This window comes from Columba livia, chromosome 3 (assembly GCF_036013475.1).
Source record: "Columba livia isolate bColLiv1 breed racing homer chromosome 3, bColLiv1.pat.W.v2, whole genome shotgun sequence".
NCBI lineage: Eukaryota > Metazoa > Chordata > Aves > Columbiformes > Columbidae > Columba > Columba livia.
The window spans coordinates 42,103,645-42,125,828 of record NC_088604.1 but is presented as its reverse complement, the minus strand read 5'-3'; the positions used below and the strand labels follow the sequence as shown (position 1 = coordinate 42,125,828).

The 22,184-nt window shown below is 39.1% G+C and overlaps 1 protein-coding gene across 12 annotated transcripts in view; it reads right to left on the bottom strand.

Annotated features, from left to right (window-relative positions):
- KLHL32 (kelch like family member 32) overlaps positions 1 to 22,184 on the bottom strand; it is a 113,969-nt gene that overhangs the window by 12,468 nt on the left and 79,317 nt on the right. For 10 of the 12 annotated variants that reach the window (XM_065056565.1, XM_065056558.1, XM_065056563.1 and 7 more), the window contains one exon: positions 4,294 to 5,020. In XM_065056565.1, the coding sequence (XP_064912637.1) occupies positions 4,294 to 5,020 (727 nt within the window). Of the gene's footprint in view, positions 1 to 2,339; positions 2,361 to 4,267; positions 5,021 to 22,184 lie in introns of those variants that run through there. The other 2 variants (XR_010471254.1, XM_065056569.1) reach the window with 2 other exon arrangements.

Genomic DNA, 22,184 nt, shown 5'->3' with positions numbered 1-22,184 from the left:
ACTTGTTAAGCTTCCAGTCCTGGTAATTTCTCTGCCAGACGCACCACAAAACTTGATTTGGTTAGATACCATGTATTTGTATTTATTTCAGATCTGATTTTCATTAAACAATTTATAGGCATTTATTGAGGAAAAAAAAAAAATTCTTCTCAGAACAAACAGCATATTGATAGTAAGGTAACAATACTTTTTCTCCAAGCCACTTGCTAATTCAGAATAATTCTCAAAGATATATGATCTCCACCATTTCCTTGGTCAAAATCTCTACCATTAGAGGAAAAATAATAATAAAACCCCCAGAATCTTGAATCTTCAAGAAAAAGCTGTTAAATACAAAGCAACTGTACAGGGTTGGCTTGTTTCCCCTCCACCTCCCAAGCTGAGTTTCCACGTGCATGTCAAGATGTGATTTTTAGCTGACACACTTAAGGTCAGGCAAGTTGGACCTCTGCGAAACAACAGCATAATACTTCGCTTTAGAGAAGACTTTTCATGTGCTAATCTCTGGAGCACTTGAGGAGCCTCCTTATTCCCAGCTGCGGGTGCAGGAACGGCTCAGAGCTGAACCGCCTGGCAGAGGTTCTCTGCCCCTCTCTGGCCCCACCAGCACTACACATATAGGGAAGGAGAAAGGTTAACGTATATAGAAAAGCAGGTCTCCAGATCTGCACGTGTGCACCATGGAAGACGCAGGCGAATGGGCATGGTTCAAGTCCTCACTCCTGCAGAAAATATTTCCCTGCTTTTATAGGGAACAATTGTTAGTAACATAGAACTCCAGAGGGTTTGGTACATTTTGTTTCTCTTTCACTTTTCAAGCATGTGGCATGCAATTTGTCTGCGAAACAGGTCATGGTGTCAGATGTTAACCGGGACCTGTAAGATTCATCTTTTACTATAAAATTTTAAAGCCATCTGCCCGATGCTGTTCTGTCAATACAGAGAACTTATTTTAATGAATTCTCATCTTCTTTTTTAAAACAAGAAAACTAAATAAAATGTGAGCTGTGAAAATTATTTTTCAAATATGAGAAAAAAAATAATGACACAAATATGAAAACATGTTCCGCAATACACGGAGCTCAGAAAACTTGAGAGCTGAACCCACTTGTGCTGACCATAGAGTCCAACTGCTTCCAGGGTGCAGAAGCCTCCCTGCGCACCTTCTGGCAGGCTAAAAACCCCAAAGGGGTGGTGGCAGCTTGGGGGTCCCTCTGTCACCTGAAACACCGTCCACTCATCTCCTACTGCCAGCATGTGCTTACATTTATACAGCGTTTTCTTTGGCACATTTACTTCCCTTGCTGCCTTTGCTGTGATTTTATGCTCTGTTATTTTTGATTCCTTCTCATATTTGTCTCAAAGGAGTAGCAAAGTAAAGCTGAAAATGAATCCCAATAATAACGGAAACCCCTTAAGTCTAGTCAGCTTTTGATTAGCAAAGCCTGTAGAAGACAAGGGGCCGTAGCAAAGGCACCGATACTTTGGCTGTAAAGTAAATTGTCTGTGTGCAGGTCATGTTTTGATGACTTGTTTCACAAATACAAGGGCTAGAAACTTATATTATCACTATTTAATTTATTCACTTACTAAAAAACTGGGCCCATTTTCATGGTTACCTTGCCAGGTGGTAGTAGCAGACTGACTTTGAGAGCTCTTGTTGATGACCTGTATTTCCCAGAAAAATCAGCAGAGATACAGCTCAGAAACAGCCCTAACACAGACTAATTTTTTAATTACCTAATTTTAGGCCACATACTTCAAAATTAGGCTCCCTCCTGCATTACTGATTACTCTTATGATAACACCTTCCATTTGACGATGAACAGTGGATTTTTTGAGCAGTGACTACTGATATTTTTGGAACAATAAAACGTCTCTCTCTACCGTTCCCCTGCTCCTGAATATACGCGCATTCAGCGAGCTACATTCTGGCCCTAAGCAACTAATTAATAGAATGCTAGCTACAGTTACTGCATCTCCCTCTACTTTTATTTATATAATAACTCTATTCAATACACAGAACCCAGTTTTCAATCTGTGAGTACATAATTCAGATCAATACCCTACTGAAGTATAGCACAGAATGCTCTCGTAATTCATAATAACCTGTCTGAATCTAACATCTCGAAACTGCTAAGCATTTTCTCAAAAACTATACAAAATACAACCAAAAAGTCTCGTCTATCTTACTCCAATGCCAAAACATTGCTCCTTACTGTGACTTTACAACAAAGATATGTTGGTAACATTTTCAAATATAAGTGAAACAATATTAATAAAATATTCTTGTTGTTTTGCCCAGTTTTAAAGAGTTCATCTAACAGGCTTTCACTTACCTCTTTCCCTGATTCAACAGCTGTATTAGAAGCATATCCTTGAACAGAATATCACACTGCTTCAATATATATATGCAGATAGTATTTAAGCACACAGGCAGGCATGCATTTCACTTACGTAACTAAGCACATTAATTAATCCTCAGCATAATTTTCCCTTTCTGAGAATAGTCACACATTTAACTTTAAAACCTCCATCAAATACTTCCCTCTGTTTTTTTTGGTGTGGTTCTTTTTTGGTTGGTTGTTCCCCCCCCACCCAAAAGAAAAAGAATTTAAGAAAAAAAATGTTACTTTTTGCCTGTACTGGAGCAGGGACCACACTCTGATGGATGTTTCTAGTGCTCGTTCCATGATTTTGTATTAATATGTTGAACACAATTTCCTAAAAAGCTCTATTTTCGATAAACAGACTGTCAAATGTAAACCACAAGATGAGGGGGAAAAAAATAAAGTAAAAATCAAGACGTAGCAGTAGTAGCATCCACATATTTGAATTCCTCATCACAGACACACATCTCTTTCCACTGATAAAATAGGAAAGGTAGTAAATAAACAGGGAGATGCTCTGAACACGCTCAGCAGGTACCCTAAAGCAGAAATCCTGTTTGTACGCTGTGCCTGGGTCTCAAAGCACACTTCAGGATTAACACACAGCACAAACTCTTGTACAAGACACTCTTGATGCCAGTTGTCGAACAAAGTGACCCAAAGCACCTGCCAGGGATCTAGGTGATTTCCTGTGTTCTATCATGCTTTTAATTCCAAAGCCATTCAAATTCATGATTTTAGTGTATATCTATAAAAATAGATACCTGCTAACTCCCCTGTCAATGCTTGGGAATCCATTCCCAGCAGGCACTTAATCCATATGGGCAAAAAGATATATCTGCAAGGAGCTCTGCTAACCTGAATGATATACTTTGAAAAGCACAGCGAAGGCTTAAGCAGTTAACTTAATCTTTCATTCCTACACTATCTTTTCACCAGAGGGATCCCAGACGGTATTAAAATCCCCAGAGGGTATCTACAGTGAAGATGGCAATCGCTGAACATTTTCTTCAAGGGCTAGCCCAATTTACTCATTAACTTCCTTGATAAATATTACAACTTTATAACCTTGCGTGACACACTCCTTACTAAAAGGTGGATATTTTTCTGTCAAATCTTCTGTAGACAGCATTAACCTTATTCCAAAGTAACTAACACCAGAAAAGTCACTACAAAGACCGATGACACAATGTTCTCATCTCCCATAAATGTGCAGATGTAAAATAAAAAGTGCATCAGACTTAGCTGCAAATGATACATTAAATTAAGATTACAAGGCCTATACTTTCATTTATCTGTGCTATAAAGCTATGATTACGTCCAAGCAGTTCTGTGCACTTGTTATGGACAGTCAGAGCCACGCATGGTTTCTAGCAGCATCTTGGCCTATTACAATATTGTGAAGAGCACATGGGAGCAGTGCATACCCCTGCCTTCAAGCCCTGGATCTATCCAAGCCAAAACCCCCTTATTTCTCCATTTCATTATCAGGAGTAAGGCACAGTGGTACCAGATCATACTAGAGAAACTGGGTCTTGCTTTTTGTTTTTGAGAAGCACACAGAATTTGTCATCTGAAATTTGTCCAAAAATGCATTATCATTTCGATTCACTGTGATTTATGAATGGTGAGTAGAGGTAGCATATATGATAGATGCAGCTTTGAAACACAGAGAGATATTTAGCAGACACAAAAAAAAAGAAAAAAAAAGTATAATTTCTGTTATGCTCCTATACTCCTAATCAGGCTTGATTGTATGCTTCCAGGCTTAAATTCCTTGAAATACCCATCCCCTAAGACAAAAGTTATCCTGATGTATAAATCAAAGAAGTTTTACTAGTTTTGTTCGAGACAGTAGTTTGGTATTTTGTTAGTACCTCAAACTGTGTGAAACGTTTTCTACCTGATATCCAAAGAAGACCATCCACCACATATCCTGCATGGCATGAGAGCGATCGGTCAAAGGACTGTACAAAGGTCCACTTGTTCTTCTTGGGGCAGTAGCGTTCCACGGTGGGTAACACTTGACGCAACTCATTTCTGCCCCCTGCTGCATAGAGGTACTCATTCACTGCTCCCAGCACAAAGTGTTCCCGACAGTTCTTCATTGGAGCTATCTCAGCCCATGAGTTGGTGCGGGGGTCGTAGCGACAGGCAGTTCTCACCGCACAGGAACGCCCTGTGGAGTGCTCTGCCTCTCCACCAGCAACGAAAAGAAAGTCTCCCATGACAGCGACACAGTGGTGGCTTCTCCCGACAGGCATGGGTGCCAGCTCACTCCAGTTGGCAATCCCTGCGATATGAACGTTCTCTTGATCTACCGGATTGAAGTATCGCAGTTCCTTCACTTTACAGATTTCACGTTTTTTCCCACCAATAATGTAAAGAGTGTCTGACTGGAAGCGAGGTTTTGTCCTTCTGGTTTGCCAAACGGGCTGTGCATAGACGCTCTGATGGTAAGCCAAGGCCTCGTTAATCAGCGCTGTCGCAGTTTCACTGGCTTGGACAAGAGGATGCGAAAGAGCTACGGTGTGCAGCGTATCCACGTCCATAAGGCCAAAGCGGACATACTGTAGAAGTTCATCCATGTACTGGTAGTGGCAGTTGTGTTCCAGCCACCTCACAGCCAGCTAAAAGTGGGAGGAAGGGAGGGAAAAACAAGACACCAATCATTTGTGTACAATTCTGTCAAAATTTGGTCTTTTGAAAACTGCTTGCATTCCAAGAAGAGCTATATACTTGCCTCAGTAGTGAAATCAATCAATAGAAAAAGTAGTTACGAATGCATGTGAGTCAACATAAGATATACTTACTAAACTTCCATCTATAATATACGTAAAAGCTTTTTATTGCAACAGTCCCCCTAAAGAATTTCCATAGCATTATCAGGTTGCCATACTGCTATGCAATACTCTTGCTGTGCAGACTGCTAGTGATGCTGCAGGAGACCACGATATACAAGAATCAAGCTGCTGGTGCAATAATATAAATGTAGAGACTCTGTGATCACTGGATACCACAAATACACTAGAAAGAAAAGTAAGATTATGGTTAGACAGATTATTAGAAAGAAATACACTTTCTGCCCTCCATCTTTCGTACTATTTATAACAAAATATTGAAGGAATACAACAAAATACATACTGAAACCTTCAATACTTTTTTCCTTCATTTATTTTAGTCATGAATAGTAGAGAGGTATGAAGGCACCAGAAATTAAGCCAGAGAAGAGAGAGGCAGAGAAAAGGCTCTGCTGGTTTGGGACTGAGAGAAAGTGGTAAGACAGACTCTAAAACTGTTCAGCAATTGCAGCTGCCATCAACAGTCAAAATTAAACATAGACGTTAGATTACATAAAGCATATTGAATTCAACTAGATCTAAAAAGAGGCTAGGAAGGGCCTAAACCATTTCAAGAACTGTCATGTAAGTTGTTCTTGAAAGTCTCCAGTGATGAAGATACCAAATCATCAATCCCCATGCTCAGCTGTCCTCTCAGACATATTTTCCTTTTACCTACACAGGAGCTCTAAACCTTTCAAGTCACTGCCTCATTTTCCACCTTTGAGTTTAAACTCTAGAGCTCAGGAAACCCTAGACCAACCCTTGAAATTAATCCATCCATACAGGTCAAAAAGCAGTCTGCTACCTTCCTTTCCTTCTCCACCTGCAATGTATTTTGTTATGTGTGTTGCAGTTTCCTCTTCTCTGACTAAAAATAGTCTCCCAATCCATCTTTGGCCACCTTTTCTAAACCTCTGTTGCTTGGCTCACAGTTCTCTGTTATTGAAAGGAAATGCCCCCCTTTCTTAATGTTTGCTGCTGAAAACTGGATACAATCTCCCTCTTAAGGCTGTAGTAGTAGCAAATAGATGGGAAGGATCACTTTGCTCCTACCAATCTATTCCATTCTTGTTTGTACATCACTACACGAGACTGTTAGTGCACTATGATGTTGCTGAATCGCGTTTAAGCTTATGACTGAGTGCTATTCCCACCTCTTTTTATTGCAGAACTTCCACAAAGTGCCGCGCTTTCTCTGCCATCACTGAACTCTCTGCTATTTACTTCGGGCCACTGCTCCAATCCGTTGAAATAATTCTCAGTCCTAATCGTATTTTCAGAAGTGAAGACCATTCCACACTCTGACTGTTCAAAAACATAAGCCCCATATTATTCCTTCATCCAGGTCATTAACAAAGACATTGACTAGTTCTGGATGAGAACAGACTCCTCTGCTTGACACTTTGTCTCATCCTGACAAAGAACTCGTGGAGCAGGAGTCTCTAACTAGTTGTATGACAACAACAGTTCAATCTAAAACTTACTGCCCTGTATTGCTTATGGGAATGTCCCATCTAGGAGCTGGTCTGAAAAGCTTCTGTCTTACTCATGGCTTTCATACACACATTGCATACCACGTTTATTGCTGCTTCCTTATTATTTCGGAGAGGGAAGATGACAAACTAAAATCACCTTCTTAATTAAGATTAATTTGAAACACCTTCTCTGCACACTGCTATTCAGCTCCTGTATTGAGCTTCAAAATGTGCATTACCAATATGTGTTTAGACCTGTTAGTAAACAAAGAATTATGTAAATATATTTGAAAGTGTTTATAGACTTGAGATCATTGAGCATTTTATTCACATGTTCTAAATCCACCAAATTCATGTGTTGGGTGTTTCCCAGTGAGTGGTTTTAGGCAAGTCCCTATTCCATGTCTGAAGCCATATGAATCATTCCTCAAAGCCTTCAGAGGCACTTAGCTCTCATCACTGACTAGACACTTGAAATTCAAGTGGAATTCACACTATCTTCATCATGTTGAAGACAGTAACTGAATTCATACCAAATGAATGATGTGTAGGTTGCTATATTAAAGGAGAACAGTTTACAAAAAATGAATTCTTATCCATCATCACTTGCATCCAACAGACTGGTTTCTTCTGCTAATAGTTCATGGCTTCACTTACATCTAAAATGGTGTTCAGGAGGTATCACCTGTGCTATAACAACATACATTACAGACTCTAACATAAACTAGGTCTTGGTAACCACAAGGCTTTTAAAGGAAGTTTAATATTAATGCCTGCTAATATCTCAGAACTTTACCTTTCCTCTTTCCTTTCTTCTCCTCCAACTCACCTCCAGTAAATAGTACATAAGCAAGCAAGGAACACTACATATATTCATAACTTTCACAGACAAAATATCTGCATTCATTTGTGCATATGTGATGTGTGAGGACCTACAACAGAGGGGATGGACATCTTCATTACAAGATATTTTCTCTGCTGAATGAAATTTGGCAAAAGCAACTTGGTTCATACAGAGTTTGGTCTGTACTGAGAGTGTTCCTGGAGCTGCACAAATGTTTCACTGAAACCAATAACACTTAAAGTTTCCCTAAGATCACAGAATTGCTAAACCACAGCAACGGTGCAATGTGATATAAAGATTTTTTGTTGGCGCTTACCTTTTGTTGGCCTTTCCTCCACTATTTCATCCCTACTCATCTGACCTGCATCTTTATTGATGAAAACTTTTAAATCTTTCCAAACTAAATTTCCAGATTTCCAAACTAACCTCTTTGGGATCCTCTACATGCTACACCTAAAGGTATCTTTGGTCTACACTGCTTTTACCTTTTATTTCTGAAGAGCAACTGCACCAGCAATGGGGAGGGGTAAGGTGAATCACAGGCTGTCTTTTGTGGGCTTAGGGAGCTACTGGCTCTTACCAGGCTCCACACCTGAGGTCAGTTTGCAGTGGAGTGCTGCATTTTGCTGTATTAATTTAGAAAGTTATTAATTTAGAAAGTAGGCCTAAGAACGCTACATCACCTGGGTGGCCTGTAAGCATTTGATAATCAGCAGAGAAGCTCCACTGGGCCTTAGGGAGGGAGCTGAGTTCTGGGAATCACAACGTGTTTAGAAACTCCTGTCCAGATTAACTCGAGCTACTGCTGAACACAATTTGGCAACAGCGCCCTGTGTGACCCACACCTAATCTGTGGCACTCTGATGCAGAGCAAAGCTCATATGAAATAACAGTTATAATGTCTTAATCTCCTTATCTTGCGGTTTATAACAATGAATGTTACTTGATTTTTAAATCCCACAAATTCATTTTGGGACACTGCTTAAAACTAATTGCTAGGAATTTAAACTACAAATGTAGGTATTTATATGTATATTCACAGAACATATTTATCTCCTAAATTGTGACACAGGACTATAGAACAAGTCATATGGTTTTAGGGGCACTCACAAACTGAGCCTTAGACTTACACCTTTGGTATGCAGGACACATTGTGATAGAGCTCTCTAGCAAAACATGGTGTCTCATACTATAGAAGCATGGAAGAAAATTGAGTTACTTATGTGGGTGAACAGATATTCTAGTAACTGGATTGTTTGGCAGCTACTGGAAAGCCAGAGAGGGAAAAGTTCAAAAGAAAGAAAATTAGGTTCCCAGATGTTTTGCTTGTAGTAGAAATAGTCACTGATGGACTGTAATACAGTTCTAAATTTCCTTCAGTTTAAAGGAGGAAAAACTAACACTAATGAACACATGGCATTTATCAACGCAAGTTTTACCATCTTTACTCAGGTTTTGTTTAATCCAGACTTAGAAAGCTGATGCCTATGTAGAAACTCCAAAATTACCCCATTTATATACAGATTATAACACCTATTTTTTAGCCTCTCTTGCAGTAGTGATTAGCAACTATAATCAGTATTAGCAAAAAAATCAGCTCAAAGCCACAATATACATTATGACACTGCAAGGAAAGACATTCAGACTTCTCTAAGGAAATACCAATAGCACTTGAAATTACAACTGTGTTTAAAACGCAAACAACTAAGCAAGCAAAAACAAAGAGACCATCCACAATTTTGAAGTTTAAAATATTTGTACCACTGCTAAATAATTTACAAAAATAAGGAAAGACTCCTAGTGCCATATAGGCAAATTCTGTTTAAACTGCTAGAAGCTTCTTTTCTATTAATTTTAATGTATGAGCGTGTGAGAAAAGGAAGCTACAGCCTAGTGCCTATATCAACTTTAATAAATAATATATTTTGCCATATTCATCTTCTAAACTAAGTAAATGACAGAAGTAGACCCTCAGAAGGACAGGATTTTCAAACTAGATTAATTCTCTTACTCTAAAGCCTTAACCCAAAGGATTTTTCTTCTCCAAGGTTACATTACTTGATTTAGCAATGGAGTACTTTCTCAAAATAGCAGAAAACAGATGGAAAAATATATTGTGGCACAGTTGGAGTGTACATCTAAACACACCTGCATGTTGGATGGTGATTTCTTTGCATTTCAATGGCTGCTTCTGCTTCCAGTACGGTAACTTTGGCAATCCAATTCTCACAGCCCCAAAGTGTGGTCCTTCCCTCCCTGCTGTTAATGATGTATGTACCACATATGTACCGTGGCGGGCACAGAGACAGTGGAGGTTAAAGCTGAATTCAAGAGTTTCACCCCTGTTGAAGATAATCCTGCAATAAGTAGTTACCTGGTCTTTTGGGCTGCCATCTCTCCCAGGAGACACGAGAGCCTGTCACACCTGTGTCTTGCCCATTTGGCAACCCTTTTCATGCTCCTCTGCTCGGGAACACAACAGACCTCCTCCTGGCACCACAGCCAGTTTTCTAACCAGAAAAGCCAAGCTACTTTACGAGTCCGAAAAGCTTGATATACTTGTTAGACCCAGCTTCAACTGGAAACTACTTTAAGTCACAAAGTCAGTGTCAGGAACAGTTTACGTCCACAGTGCTCTTGAGAGCAAACACTCCTCTAAGCCTGGGCTCTGTGAGAGGCAGAGGCCATGGGAACCCCTTTAAAGTCATCTTGGTCTGATCTTTAGTTGATGTGTCCATGTTGCAGCCACACAGACCACAAAGGAATCATGCTATTTTATAACTTCTGAGGTCTCCAATAAGTGAGATTAAGCTAAAAAGTCTCAGCGGTTGTGAAAAAAAAAATGAGTTTTTTGAGGTTTGGGTTTGTTGTTGTTTTTTAGAAACAACAAATAAAAGGAAACATTAAATTTCATAAGGTTGTGAAACAATGAATTCATACTGTTGCATTAGAACAAATAGAAATCTTAAAATACAATAACATGGTGAAGATTTTTGTATTAGGAGAAAGGACAATTTTAAATATGGAAAAGTGGAGGGAAGTATTTTCCTGGACTGATATATGTTCAACACAAATGATCAGATTTCTCCATGACAGTCTGATTATGATAAATTACCAAGGAAACAGAAAGAACCACAAATCTCTTAACAGAAATCTCACCTGAACAGTTGTTCTGTTGCTTAAGAAAAATGCTAGGCCAGAAAAAAGAAAATTAAATTAATATCTTTGTATTGTTAGCATATCAGACAGTGCTCTAGATCTGCTCCTACTAATTGGTAAGCCAAAAAGAGTCCTAAAAGCAACAGTTACTACAGCATTTACTTTAAGGCACTGAGGGTATTTCAAAAAGCAAAACTTGGGGTTTATTAGCTCAGTGTTTGAAAACACTAGAAATACATATTTTGGCTATAAACTTGCACATGATTTGGCCTCTCCTGAGAGTTTACCTAACAGAGCGAGCCTCAGGTGTTCCAGACTGAAACCTCTTGGCTCAAAACTCACTGTTCATCTCAGTTGGCTGCTGTCAGCACCACTGTGGCTCTTCAAATCTCAAGTCCAGGAGCAAAATCCGTGGATAAACCAGGACATTTACTAAAGCTCTGAAACAAAGTCCACTGAAGGCTATGAACTTCTGCTCTTAAAAACTGAACAGGGATTTCCATAAGGCCTAAATTAGGACCTCTAAAGGGTCTCAGTCCTTCTCTCTCTCCAGATACTACAAAGGACAAAACCCAGAGAGTTTAGGATATCAAGTTAAGCACTTTATTTAAGTAAGGTGAACTACATTGCACTATATCAGCCATTTGAGAATAAAAACATACGGGTGAAGAATTGTTTCTGAGAAAGAAAAAAACAACGAGGAAAAAAAACCCCACAACACAATTTTTTAAAGCTATAAGTTGCATGTGAATATTTTTAGAAGTTAGTACAGAAGCATACAGCATAGCCTCCAGACTCTCTTTGCAATTGTCTCAATCAGGTACTACCTTATAGTTGTGGGCAGCATAGAAAATGAGTGATTCAAACCTCAATGCTGAAGAGCCTTAGAGATAAAAATCTTTTTCTTCTTATTTTAAATTAAAAATGTGCATAAGAATAAGACTGTAATGAGCTGCATGTAGAACAATCAAAATTATAAGGTATTTGCATTTCTTTTGCACCGTGAGCCAAACAACTACAAAATTATGCATAGGATTCTCTCAATCCGAACACAGTAAATATTAATAATCTCTGAATCAGCAATGAAATGCCTTTTGCCCCTGAACCTTGAAGAGAGACTTTCCAACTCAAAAAGTTGTAGTACAGTGACTGAGGCCATATTGACAAGGCACCAGGCTGAGGCACATGCGTGTAGCCTGTGAAAATAAAGCTGTGCCATCCCCCCACGCTCTTTACACACAGACATTTTTAAATTACCTGTTCGTCGGTTTTACAAATGTGTGTCTATGTAAGCAGCCTCCTGTGTGGCGCTGCGTTAGCAAGCGGGTACCCTTTCATTTGCACATCTTGATTTTACAATCAGAATTAAAACATTTGCTCTGTTCAGGGTGAGCTGATAAAGAGGGGGTTTATTTTTTTGTAAGGTGAAAAATGAAAGAAAAACGTTCCCCTAGATGTATGATGCCTTTGGGCTCCATTTGAGGAAAGGAAAAAAAGACAGAGAAAGCTACTGTGAAGGTCACAGAGTGAAAGAACTTCCTCAGGGCACAGAATAAATTAAATCCCAAGGAAAAAATAAAATGTGATTTCCAGAGTGTGAGGCACAAACTCAAAATGACAATGATTGACAGCCAAACTATATCCGTGCAATATCGAAGACTGCACGTTCTCATTTACCTCAGTGTAGCCAGCAAGCGCCCATTAAACATCCGTCTGATGCCCAAATTAACCTTCTTGGCAAACTGAAAGAGGCACAAACTATCATAATCAACCTTTCATTATCACAGCAGCCTCTAGTTAAAGGGTCAGAATAATTGTGCCATCAGAGCCCTGATTGTTTTCAATCAACAGACGACTGGAGTGACAGCTCAGTGATGGAGTAGTTTGATGAAACCGCACCAGGCCTAATCAGAGCAGATGAAAGGAAGGCATGATTGGTGCAAATGAACAGTCGTGCCTCTCTTTTTCATTTACAATCTGAAATTACTCTTAAATTTACAGGGTTTTTTCTCCCTTATGAGTACCTCTGAAAGAATGTTTGACTTATTATGAGTTCTGACAGTGCAGAGTTATAAAACACAGGTAGGGTTTTCAGCCCGGGCTTTAAGTGGGTATTCAGCATAATTTTAACAAATTCACTCTTGAAAAGCACAAAATTACTAAAGACTTCCAATGACCTAACCTTTCAGTGCTGTTTGATTAGCAGAACAATTTATCACAGCTCACATGCTTCATGATAAGAGAAGATTAAAAAAAATGGGCAAGGATCTCTTGCAAATGTTTTCTCTTAGCCAATATATTTATTGCATTATTGTTCTCCCCTCTCTCTCACACACACATAAGAAAAAAATTAAAGAACACTGCATTAATAACCCTTTTCCTCTTAGAATGAATAATGGAAGCCAAGCAAGGGATTGTTTGGAGATGAAAGCAGAGACCAATTATCATGCCACTGACAGCATCAATATTTAGTTTTCGGGTGGTTTGTTCATTCCCACATTCTAAGGGATAGAAAAATGAATCAGCCCCACTAGGTCTTTCTTACCTTATTCACCAGCACAGAATCAGAGTGCCTCATAAATTAAAAAAAAAAATAAATTAAAAAAAAAATAAAAAAAAAAAAAGGGGGCTGTTTTGGCAAAATTTGGAGAAAATGGAAAATTCAAGTTTCCTATACCACCTTAGCTACAATTCACTCCCCACTCCCCTCAGCTCCAGCCACATGGCTTCCCATCCTCACAACTGCGCTGTAAGGAAGGTGCAGTAAATCAAAAGAACCTCTTTGTACCTCTGAAGGAAGCAAGTATTTCAAGTGACAAGCGGTAAATCTTTTTTTCTGTGATCTTGGTCATCATCAGATGTTCTCTAGTCTGCCAAACATCAAAAAACACACACCAACGTTCAGGTCAGCATATAAAAACAAAAACGCAGCTTAGAAGCAAAGATTAATATTTGCCCGCAGGGGGAGTGGATAGGGAAGACTGTTCCAAATACCAAAGGCTTTTAAGAAGTTTTGTTTCCTGTACCTTTTCCTCACAGTACTGATGGAAGTTTTAATCCCCTAAGAGTCTGGGGCTGTAAGCAGAACATTCATCTAAGTGGAAAACACACAAGTGCCCTCAGCTGAAGAAGCTGTGAGCTGGCTTGCACATCCTGGCTGACACAGAGGATGCCATTTTCATTTGTTCCTGTTTAATTTATTGAAGTCTGCCGTTGATATAAGTGGGTTGAAAAGACCAGGCTCTCCGGTGCTTTTCTTTGCATAGTGAGGAAAGTCTTACTATTCTATGATAGCATGAAGGCTCCAACCCAGCCCAATTAAGGAAGATCTATTAGCTCCAAGTCCTAGATAAAACAAGCATGACAAAAGCTGCCCAGTCTGCCAGTGATTTGGCAAGTACTTTCCCCCTGTGCTTCCACTCTATTGACGGCTGAGTTTCATCTTTCTTCCTGTTTCAAATATTAAAATACCCAAGCCTTCCATGTCTAAAGATACTATCTACAATACACACATGGATTTAGTGAACTCTTGGGAATGACCCAAAGACAGTCCTAACATGCCAATGAAGAAAAGAACTAACAGTTTGGGAAGCTGTTGTCGTGTGCTTTGTTGGATGGAACAGAAAGAAGGCTCAGAAGCAAACACGCTTCTCTCTATGCAAACAGCAAAGTCTCACATTCACATTTCCTCACTACAAGGACCCCACCACATAGCCAAAGCTGCTGTCATTCTGCTATTTGTCTCCAACTCCTGCCCAGCCACCCCATCCCCACACTAGTGCTAAACCCCTGATTCGGCAGTGACACTGGCTTTGTATACAAGGGGGCTCCTAAAATGCATTCTCAAACTGGAGTCTGAGACAACAGCTGGCAGGAAAGAAAAAACATACACCCTTCCAGAGCCAACCATAACCACTGCCACCCAGTCACTGACCCACAGCCTCACAGATGGACAGAGTCTGAAGGACTGAGGAATCAGACAGTAGGCTCAGGCAATAGAGAGGGAAGCCAAACATAAATGAGTTATGGCTTCAGGAAATATGTGGCCCAAAAGGAAGATTCGATAACCCCAAGGTTCATTAGATTTGGAGAGTGAAACCACTTGTTAGTTTATGTTCCCCTGACTTCTTAGTCTCTGCAAAACCTGTAGTGGATGTGTCTGGAGTGCTACTTTAGGAAGCTCTTGGTCTGCTAAATAAGAATTGCTTTACCTCTTGGCTGGAATTTTGCTGGTTTGAGATCTACATTATGTCAAGACAACAACATACAACTTCCAGAACACCAGCCCTGCAGTCATAAACTGCTTTCCAAAAAGCAGAAATTTGATTTTGATCTTTCAGCACTGAATAACATGCAGCAAGCAGAGTTGTTGGCCAAAGTCTGTCTAGAAGCATGAGTGGTACATTATATTATACTGCAACTAAAGTAGAGGTACATAATGCAGGTGTATTAATAGTCAATGTTTATCAAAATTAATGGCATTAAAGTGAATCATAATGTACTAAAAATACTTATAGTTTTTTCTTGAGTGCTGATAAGATCTATATTCTTTAAAGCATTTAAGCTGTAAAGCATCAATCACCAGTTCCTTGACTTCCTCACAGGGCTGCTAGACAAAAATATTGTCCTGCACAGCCTTCAACAGGTACAAGGGGGATACAGAAGCTACGTGTCTCTGGCAGTTTTCTTAGTCATAATTTAAAAGCTCCATCAGTAACAATTTTAACAGCAGTATTACCATCTCAGAAATTTTGAATAAATGTTTCTGCACAACATCCTTCTTAGAAAGGGAGAAATTCTTTATCCTAAAGACAAACTCTTCACCAACCAAATACAGTCTCTTGCATTGTCAGTCTAGTGTTTTACTGTGAGATTCCTTCCTCCCTGGTGCTACATAATGATACTGGCCTGTATGTGTTTTATAGGAAAAGCACAGAAAAAAAAAGCTGTTTTACAATAACATTTAAGAATATAGTGTGCACTTTTAAAAATTGTATTTGCTTCTTCTACACAATTTATCCAACGCATTTTATTTTACCATTTCCTATATTTACTGGAAATGAGATTAAACTGAAGCCTACCTAGAAGACACTGACTAACCTCAATAGACACATTTCAGCTTTTTAGACTTGCAACAAAAGAACTACGTTCAAAAATCAGCTTTACAAAAGGCTAGCTGAACTACATGGATATATAGCATTATATATGGTAATGAGTTATTATATTAAAGCAAAGGGCTGCTATAATGGAAAAACTAAACTTTTCATCTACTGGAGCTCAAAGTAAAGTAAGGTAGGGACAGAAGGTAAACTCTCAGCTGTTGTAAATTATCACAGCTCATGGAAGTTTGCCATTTTACACCTTCTGGGGAATCTGAACTTCAAAATTATATAGCACTTTCCTTCCAAGTATTTCAAAGCGATTTATAAGCAGTAAAACTTGAGCTTCTCTGAGAGAAGTGTACATTTCATCCATTTTCCCAACATGGGAACTAAGACAGAGAAAAATCAAGTGGTATGACAGAAGACAGCAATGGTACAGCTGACATGATCAAAATCTTCTGTCCCCTCAAGCTGTCCACAACTGAGTTTCTTTCCTGCACTACCAAAATGCTGCAGAGATTTTTGTGCTTCGTGACACAGAATGGAACCTGGTGAGATGCAGATATCTGAAACTGAGGACAAAATGGATCCCTAAATATCATCTGACAAAAGTATTTGAGATACTTTTGCAGCTGAAAAGCACATCTCCATACAGGAAACAAAACACTGCATTCTTTCTTAACCTTGCAGCAGCAAAAAGAAAACTATCTTACCCTGTATTGTGCTTCAAGGGAAGTGTGTTCTTGTGTGATCAAGTCCTCAAATCATGGAGTAGTTTCCTTTACAGTCATTTGGAGCTTCTCTACACAGGCAGATCTACAAATGTGCTTCTTCTGCTATGATGGAAGGAACAAGCAAGGCCTAGTGCAAGCCCAGGAATGACACTCCATGTGCACAATTGTGTTCACAACCTGTACAAGCTAGTGTGTAGTCCCTATTGGAACAGACTTTACAGGTACCCCACAACCACTCTATTTTCCTGTGCACTGCAATGACTATCACTCCTGGAAGCGTACACAGATAAAATAAATGAGCTGTGATTGATCACACTGGAAAGGCTCTACTTACTCCTGCAATCAAAGTCAATTTTATTTTAACAGTTTCATCAGAAAGGAGTGTGGAGAGTGATGATCTATCTGGAGCAAAGCAAAGCAATAAAACCAAACCCAAAATATGACATCTGGAGACAGAAGCTCGCTTCTTCCTTTCAAAAAGGTCTAGCCATGAAGACAATTAGAAATTACAAGCAACCCTCCAATCATATACATTACTAAAATGTAACTTTATAGGTTCCTAAAACCTGTAGACCTTAATAGAAAGCCTGTCTTCAATAACTTGATCAAATGGCAAGAAGGTCTGAAGTAACAACTTCTTGCCATCTATTTTCTAATGCATCACAAAATGCTCAAATTTGGCCCCTCCATCATTTATCATGACAGTAAAACCAACATTGCTAGGTGTTTTATCTCTGACAAGTTTTTCTGAAGTTGCAACAAACAGAAGCTTATATCTTCATAAACACAGCTGTCTAACCAGGGCTCTTAACTGTGATGTGATTTCAGTTTAAGCAGATCAAAGTTTACAATAGCTTTTTTCTCTTCTTAAACAGGGCGAGGACAGAGCGCATGGGAGGTAGAAGAAGAGGATCTCCCCGCTCTGTAGCTGCTACTATTCCAAAATCTAGAATTGCTCTTTTTTATTTTCAGATGAAACATTCGGGCTGACATCAAATGCAGTGAAACTTTACATAGCCATGTTTAATATTAAACTAAGTTGTCATTTGCACTTACAATTATCTACTAGCAATCTTTCACCATTCAATACACATTGGTTTCATTGCTATTCTTCTCTTGTTATTTTTCCCCCTGAAATATATTTTAAAAATACAGTGGCTCTCTACGGAGACAGGAATCTACAAGCTTTCATCAGTAAAAATTGTTAGAGAGTGAAATAGGCACAAAATCAACAGAATTCTATAAAAATGCAATTCAGCTCTGTGAAAATTAGTATAAATGGTTCTTGAATGTAGAAAGATTCCTATTCCTTTCTTCCCCGTTCCCTGGGTATAATTTTCTAAGGATTTAATAAGCAAATCCAACAAATCATATAAAAATGTATCATTTTCTATAATAATCTTGACAACAGCTCTACAGGACTTGTACATCATTAATATTTTAGGTCACACATTGAAAACATACATCAATGTACATACTCTCCTTAGTTGTTTATGTATTGTGTGTGCTCTCAACATGCCGTGTTATTACAAAGTCACCGAGGTCAACTTTTCCAAGTGAAATCACCAGGTGGTTTTATTTTTTTTATTTTTTATTTTTTTTTAAACAGATGATATCACCAGCACCTTCACAAGAACTTTATTTCTGTTTTCTTCTGCTGTTTTAATGAACCAGCTAGGCCTCCTGACAAGGCCAGTGGCAGCTTTCCCTTCTGGCTCCCACAGACAAAAGCTGAGTGTCCCCTTCTTTCTCCCAATCACTTCAGCCCCACAGTTATCAAACGTCAACCACTGAAGTTCACGTTACACATTAGTAAACCTGATTCTTCAACTCCAAAGCACTGCTGGAACCTCATTTTAACACGGACAGGCCCACAAATATTAACTGTGGGAACATTCAGGCCTTTTCCTGTCAGCAGACAATTCTGCTTTCTCAAATCCCATGAAGAATGCACCTCAGAGGACAGCACAGCAACAACAAAGTTACAGATGTATTTTAGGAGTAGGCTGTTTTTTCACAAAGGGATTTTTTTTTTTTACATGTTGCTTTTTTAAACACACACAAAAAAACCCCAAGCAAGTACATTAGCAGAAGCTCACTCAGCTTTTTTTGAGAACAGAACAGTTTCCCTTTTAATCAAATCACATCTTCTTAATTATGTCAATTTTATTGATGGGTCAGATTAAAACAGGACTCATTTTTAAGTGATAACTTAATTTTTCAAAAGCAACTAATTATCCTAAGAATGTTACTTCTTTTTAAAAGTGGCTTAAAAAGAGCCACATTTGTAAATACATTTAAGTTCCCAAATGTATCTCATGAATTGGGAATGTCAGAGCTTCCTTATTACAAGATTAAAACAAACACATTTATTATTTAAATTGACTAAATAATAGCTGAAGCAAACTGAAACAACTGCAACTGCTAGAAGCTGAACTTCATAAAATTCAGACCTATACAGTTTCACATGAACATAGAAACAGGCGCTACTCTAAAGGAGCAGTTTGAAAGCTTTTTAGCACAGATTCTCACTTCAGAGACTGTGATCTTTCCATCTGTCATTACTATCCCACATAGACCTCTAGCTTGGAAGCCACTTCACAGTGAGGCTTGCTTAAGATCTTTCTGTCAAACGTATTTGTTGTAATTTCTTCCATTTCTCCCTGGCACAAGAGAGTCCAAGGTGATCAAAGGAGTATAAGTGCCCCTTTGTCATGAGGCTCTGCAGCTCACTCTCACATCTGGAAGCTGCCAAAGTCTCCCTGTTGGAGTAAGCAAGGATGCACAGGAGTGCTACTGCTTTTCCTTCTCCTTGCCTCCACATACTCCTGCAGCCACCAGTGTCCTGGTCCTGGGGCAGGAGAGACAGCAAGGAACAAGAGCTGGTCAGACCTCAGTCAAGCTGAACTGCATGCACTTCATAGCAGGTCTAGACATATGGGCATCATAGAATATTTGGGTTGGAAAGGACCTTCAAAGGTCATCTAGTCCAACCCTCCTGCTGTAAGAAGGGGCATCTTCAACCAGACCAGGTTGCTCAGACCCCCATCCGGCCTGGCCTTGAATGTCTACAGAGATGGGGCATCTACCACCTCTCTGGGCAACCTGTTCCAGTACCCAACAACAATTTACTTCAACCAACTTTACATATTTAGTTCAGGTACATGGAAAGCACTTAACCCCAAAACGTGGATTCTAATTTATTGATGATAATTTGTATGGTTTTAGACAACCTGGAATTCATTTTTTTCTTCTTCTTTGGCTCTGCAGTTACAAATAGAAGTAATGCTTCTACCACCTGCCAAAGGAAAATTTATTGAAATACAGAGCTGGGAATCCTCAAAAGAGTTTCTCATTTGTTATCATTTTTCACAAGCTTAAACCCATCAGAAAAAGTGTTAAACAGCTTTACTGGGATTTTGATAAAGTAGAAATTACCAACGCTTGCTTCTTTGAACAGAAGACGTTAACTAAGATAGTAACAATAGACTGCCTCATTTTATCATCTGTGATATCTGTGGGTTTTAGACTTTATCTATGTTGTTCTTAAAAATGAAAGTAAGGTGTATTTCCAACCACGCCTGGCTTTCACAACATTATGGCCTAAGCAGTTTTCTTTTGTGTAACCATATACGTGTGTATTAATACAACAATACTTCAGTTAATCTCCAATAGATCAGTACCACAAAGAGCACAACAGTCAACACAAACCCCCCGACAACAGACTAACTCAAAACCAGAATTCAATGTCACAGAAGCGCTCTTGCTGAATGCACACCTCGGTGTCCTCTTTTTGCCTTTCTAAATCAAAACACACATTGATTGCTTAGGTGAAGAAGTCACCTAAATTCAAGAGCTGTGAGCACAGAAGCCTTCCTAAATACTGATGTGATGCTCTGTGCAGTTCTGAAGTTCAATCTGGGATAAATAAGGTGAGGTGATGTTACTGTAGGACATTGAGGCAAAAGTAATGCCTTCCAGCAATTTCTCTATTGCTCACAGCAACAGTGGCAAAATAATCAAGTTTTCTGATTGGAACTGACATGTATCAAAAAGAAAATTAGAATAGCACACAGTTGTTCCTAACATAAATCTAGTTTTAATACAGAAAATCCCTTTCTATACTGCTATACTTGAGAAGTAACAGTAAGAAGATTAGCTAACATACAAGAAATAACAGGCAGAAGCTTTCAAAAGTTCAGAACAAAAGAATAAATAAAGTTCACAAAACTTTACTGTAAAGGATAAAATTCAAGTTAAAGCAGACAAAGGGGACAGATGTTTCACAAAGTAAGGGGACAGTGCCAACAGGGGCAGCAATCATGTTCACTGTAAGCCAAAATGCCATTACTATTACAAATTATGCACAAATATGAGCAAAAACGTATGTGACCAGCGCACATCAGCAGAGCAGAGTGTGAGATTCAGCTCCTTCCATCCACTGCCTTGATCAGCCGTGGCCTGCTAAACCCTGTCTAGTCTGCAGCTCCAGAGGACACTGATCTTCTGGCAGATCCTGTGCCACAGCTGCCAGCTTGGCCTACATCTCATGCATATCCTACCAAAAATGCTGCATGTGCCTATGTTTATAAAATGAATTCCACATGAATACTCTAGAGAGACAGTAAGGAATATTACCATTGCACAGAGTCAATTCGGGTGAAATACCAGTGATTGTTACAATTAGCCTGAGGAAAAGGAAACCTGCATCCTATCATAGGTTATGTTTTCACCCTCTTTTTGTTTGATGGTAGCTACATAATCTTGCTTGCAGCTCGTCCTGATACACAGTGCAAGCATAACAGACCCAGTAGAGTGGATAGTGGGATTCAAGGGTGGCTCTGACACTTTACATAGACTACTCATGAAAAGAGTACTAAAAAGGGGGTGAAAACACAGCAAAATACACATGGGTAATATGCTAATTTTCCCATATAACTTCACCAATTCACCTTGGCCTTGATATGCATCAAACTCCTTTATTCACTCCTGTGCCTCTCTTGATAAGAGCCTGACAGGCACATTTTAGTGTGGTGGTTTTCTACTTAGGTTAAATACTCGCTAGGGACAGGCATTAGACCACCAGACATGATTTCACTTATTGCCCAAGAGAGCACTTAAGCTTATTTCTTGAACAGTGAAAGGCTAATATACTGTTTAAACACAACGTTGATTACCGAGTTGCTTTCCTTCACTTACTATTTTATTTCATTACTTGTTTTGCCATAAAACTTAAGTTCACATTTAGCAAGGCACTTAGTCCACGTTTCATCAAAATATATATATATACCCCCGAGAAACATTAATTTTTCTCTCTCCATGTTGAAAATTGCTCTTTAGAATCAAAAGATTGACAGTAAAAAAAAAAAAATTAAAAAAAAAATCAAGTGCTGCAGTGAAGGAATGGCAAAGCTTGTACTGGAACATGGCAACCCACTTCAGGAATTGCTGTTCTGCATAGGAAAATGTGGGCATTACTGGAGAGGTATGGAAGATGTCTGTGGGCCTGTCTTCAGCAGAGAACTGTGCCATCCTAACAGCCTGCTGTAATGTGTACACTGCAGAACTTCCAATGGCACTGAACTCCATGGGATTTCTGCTGGAGAATACTTTTGGCCTTCCACAAATGCTACCAGA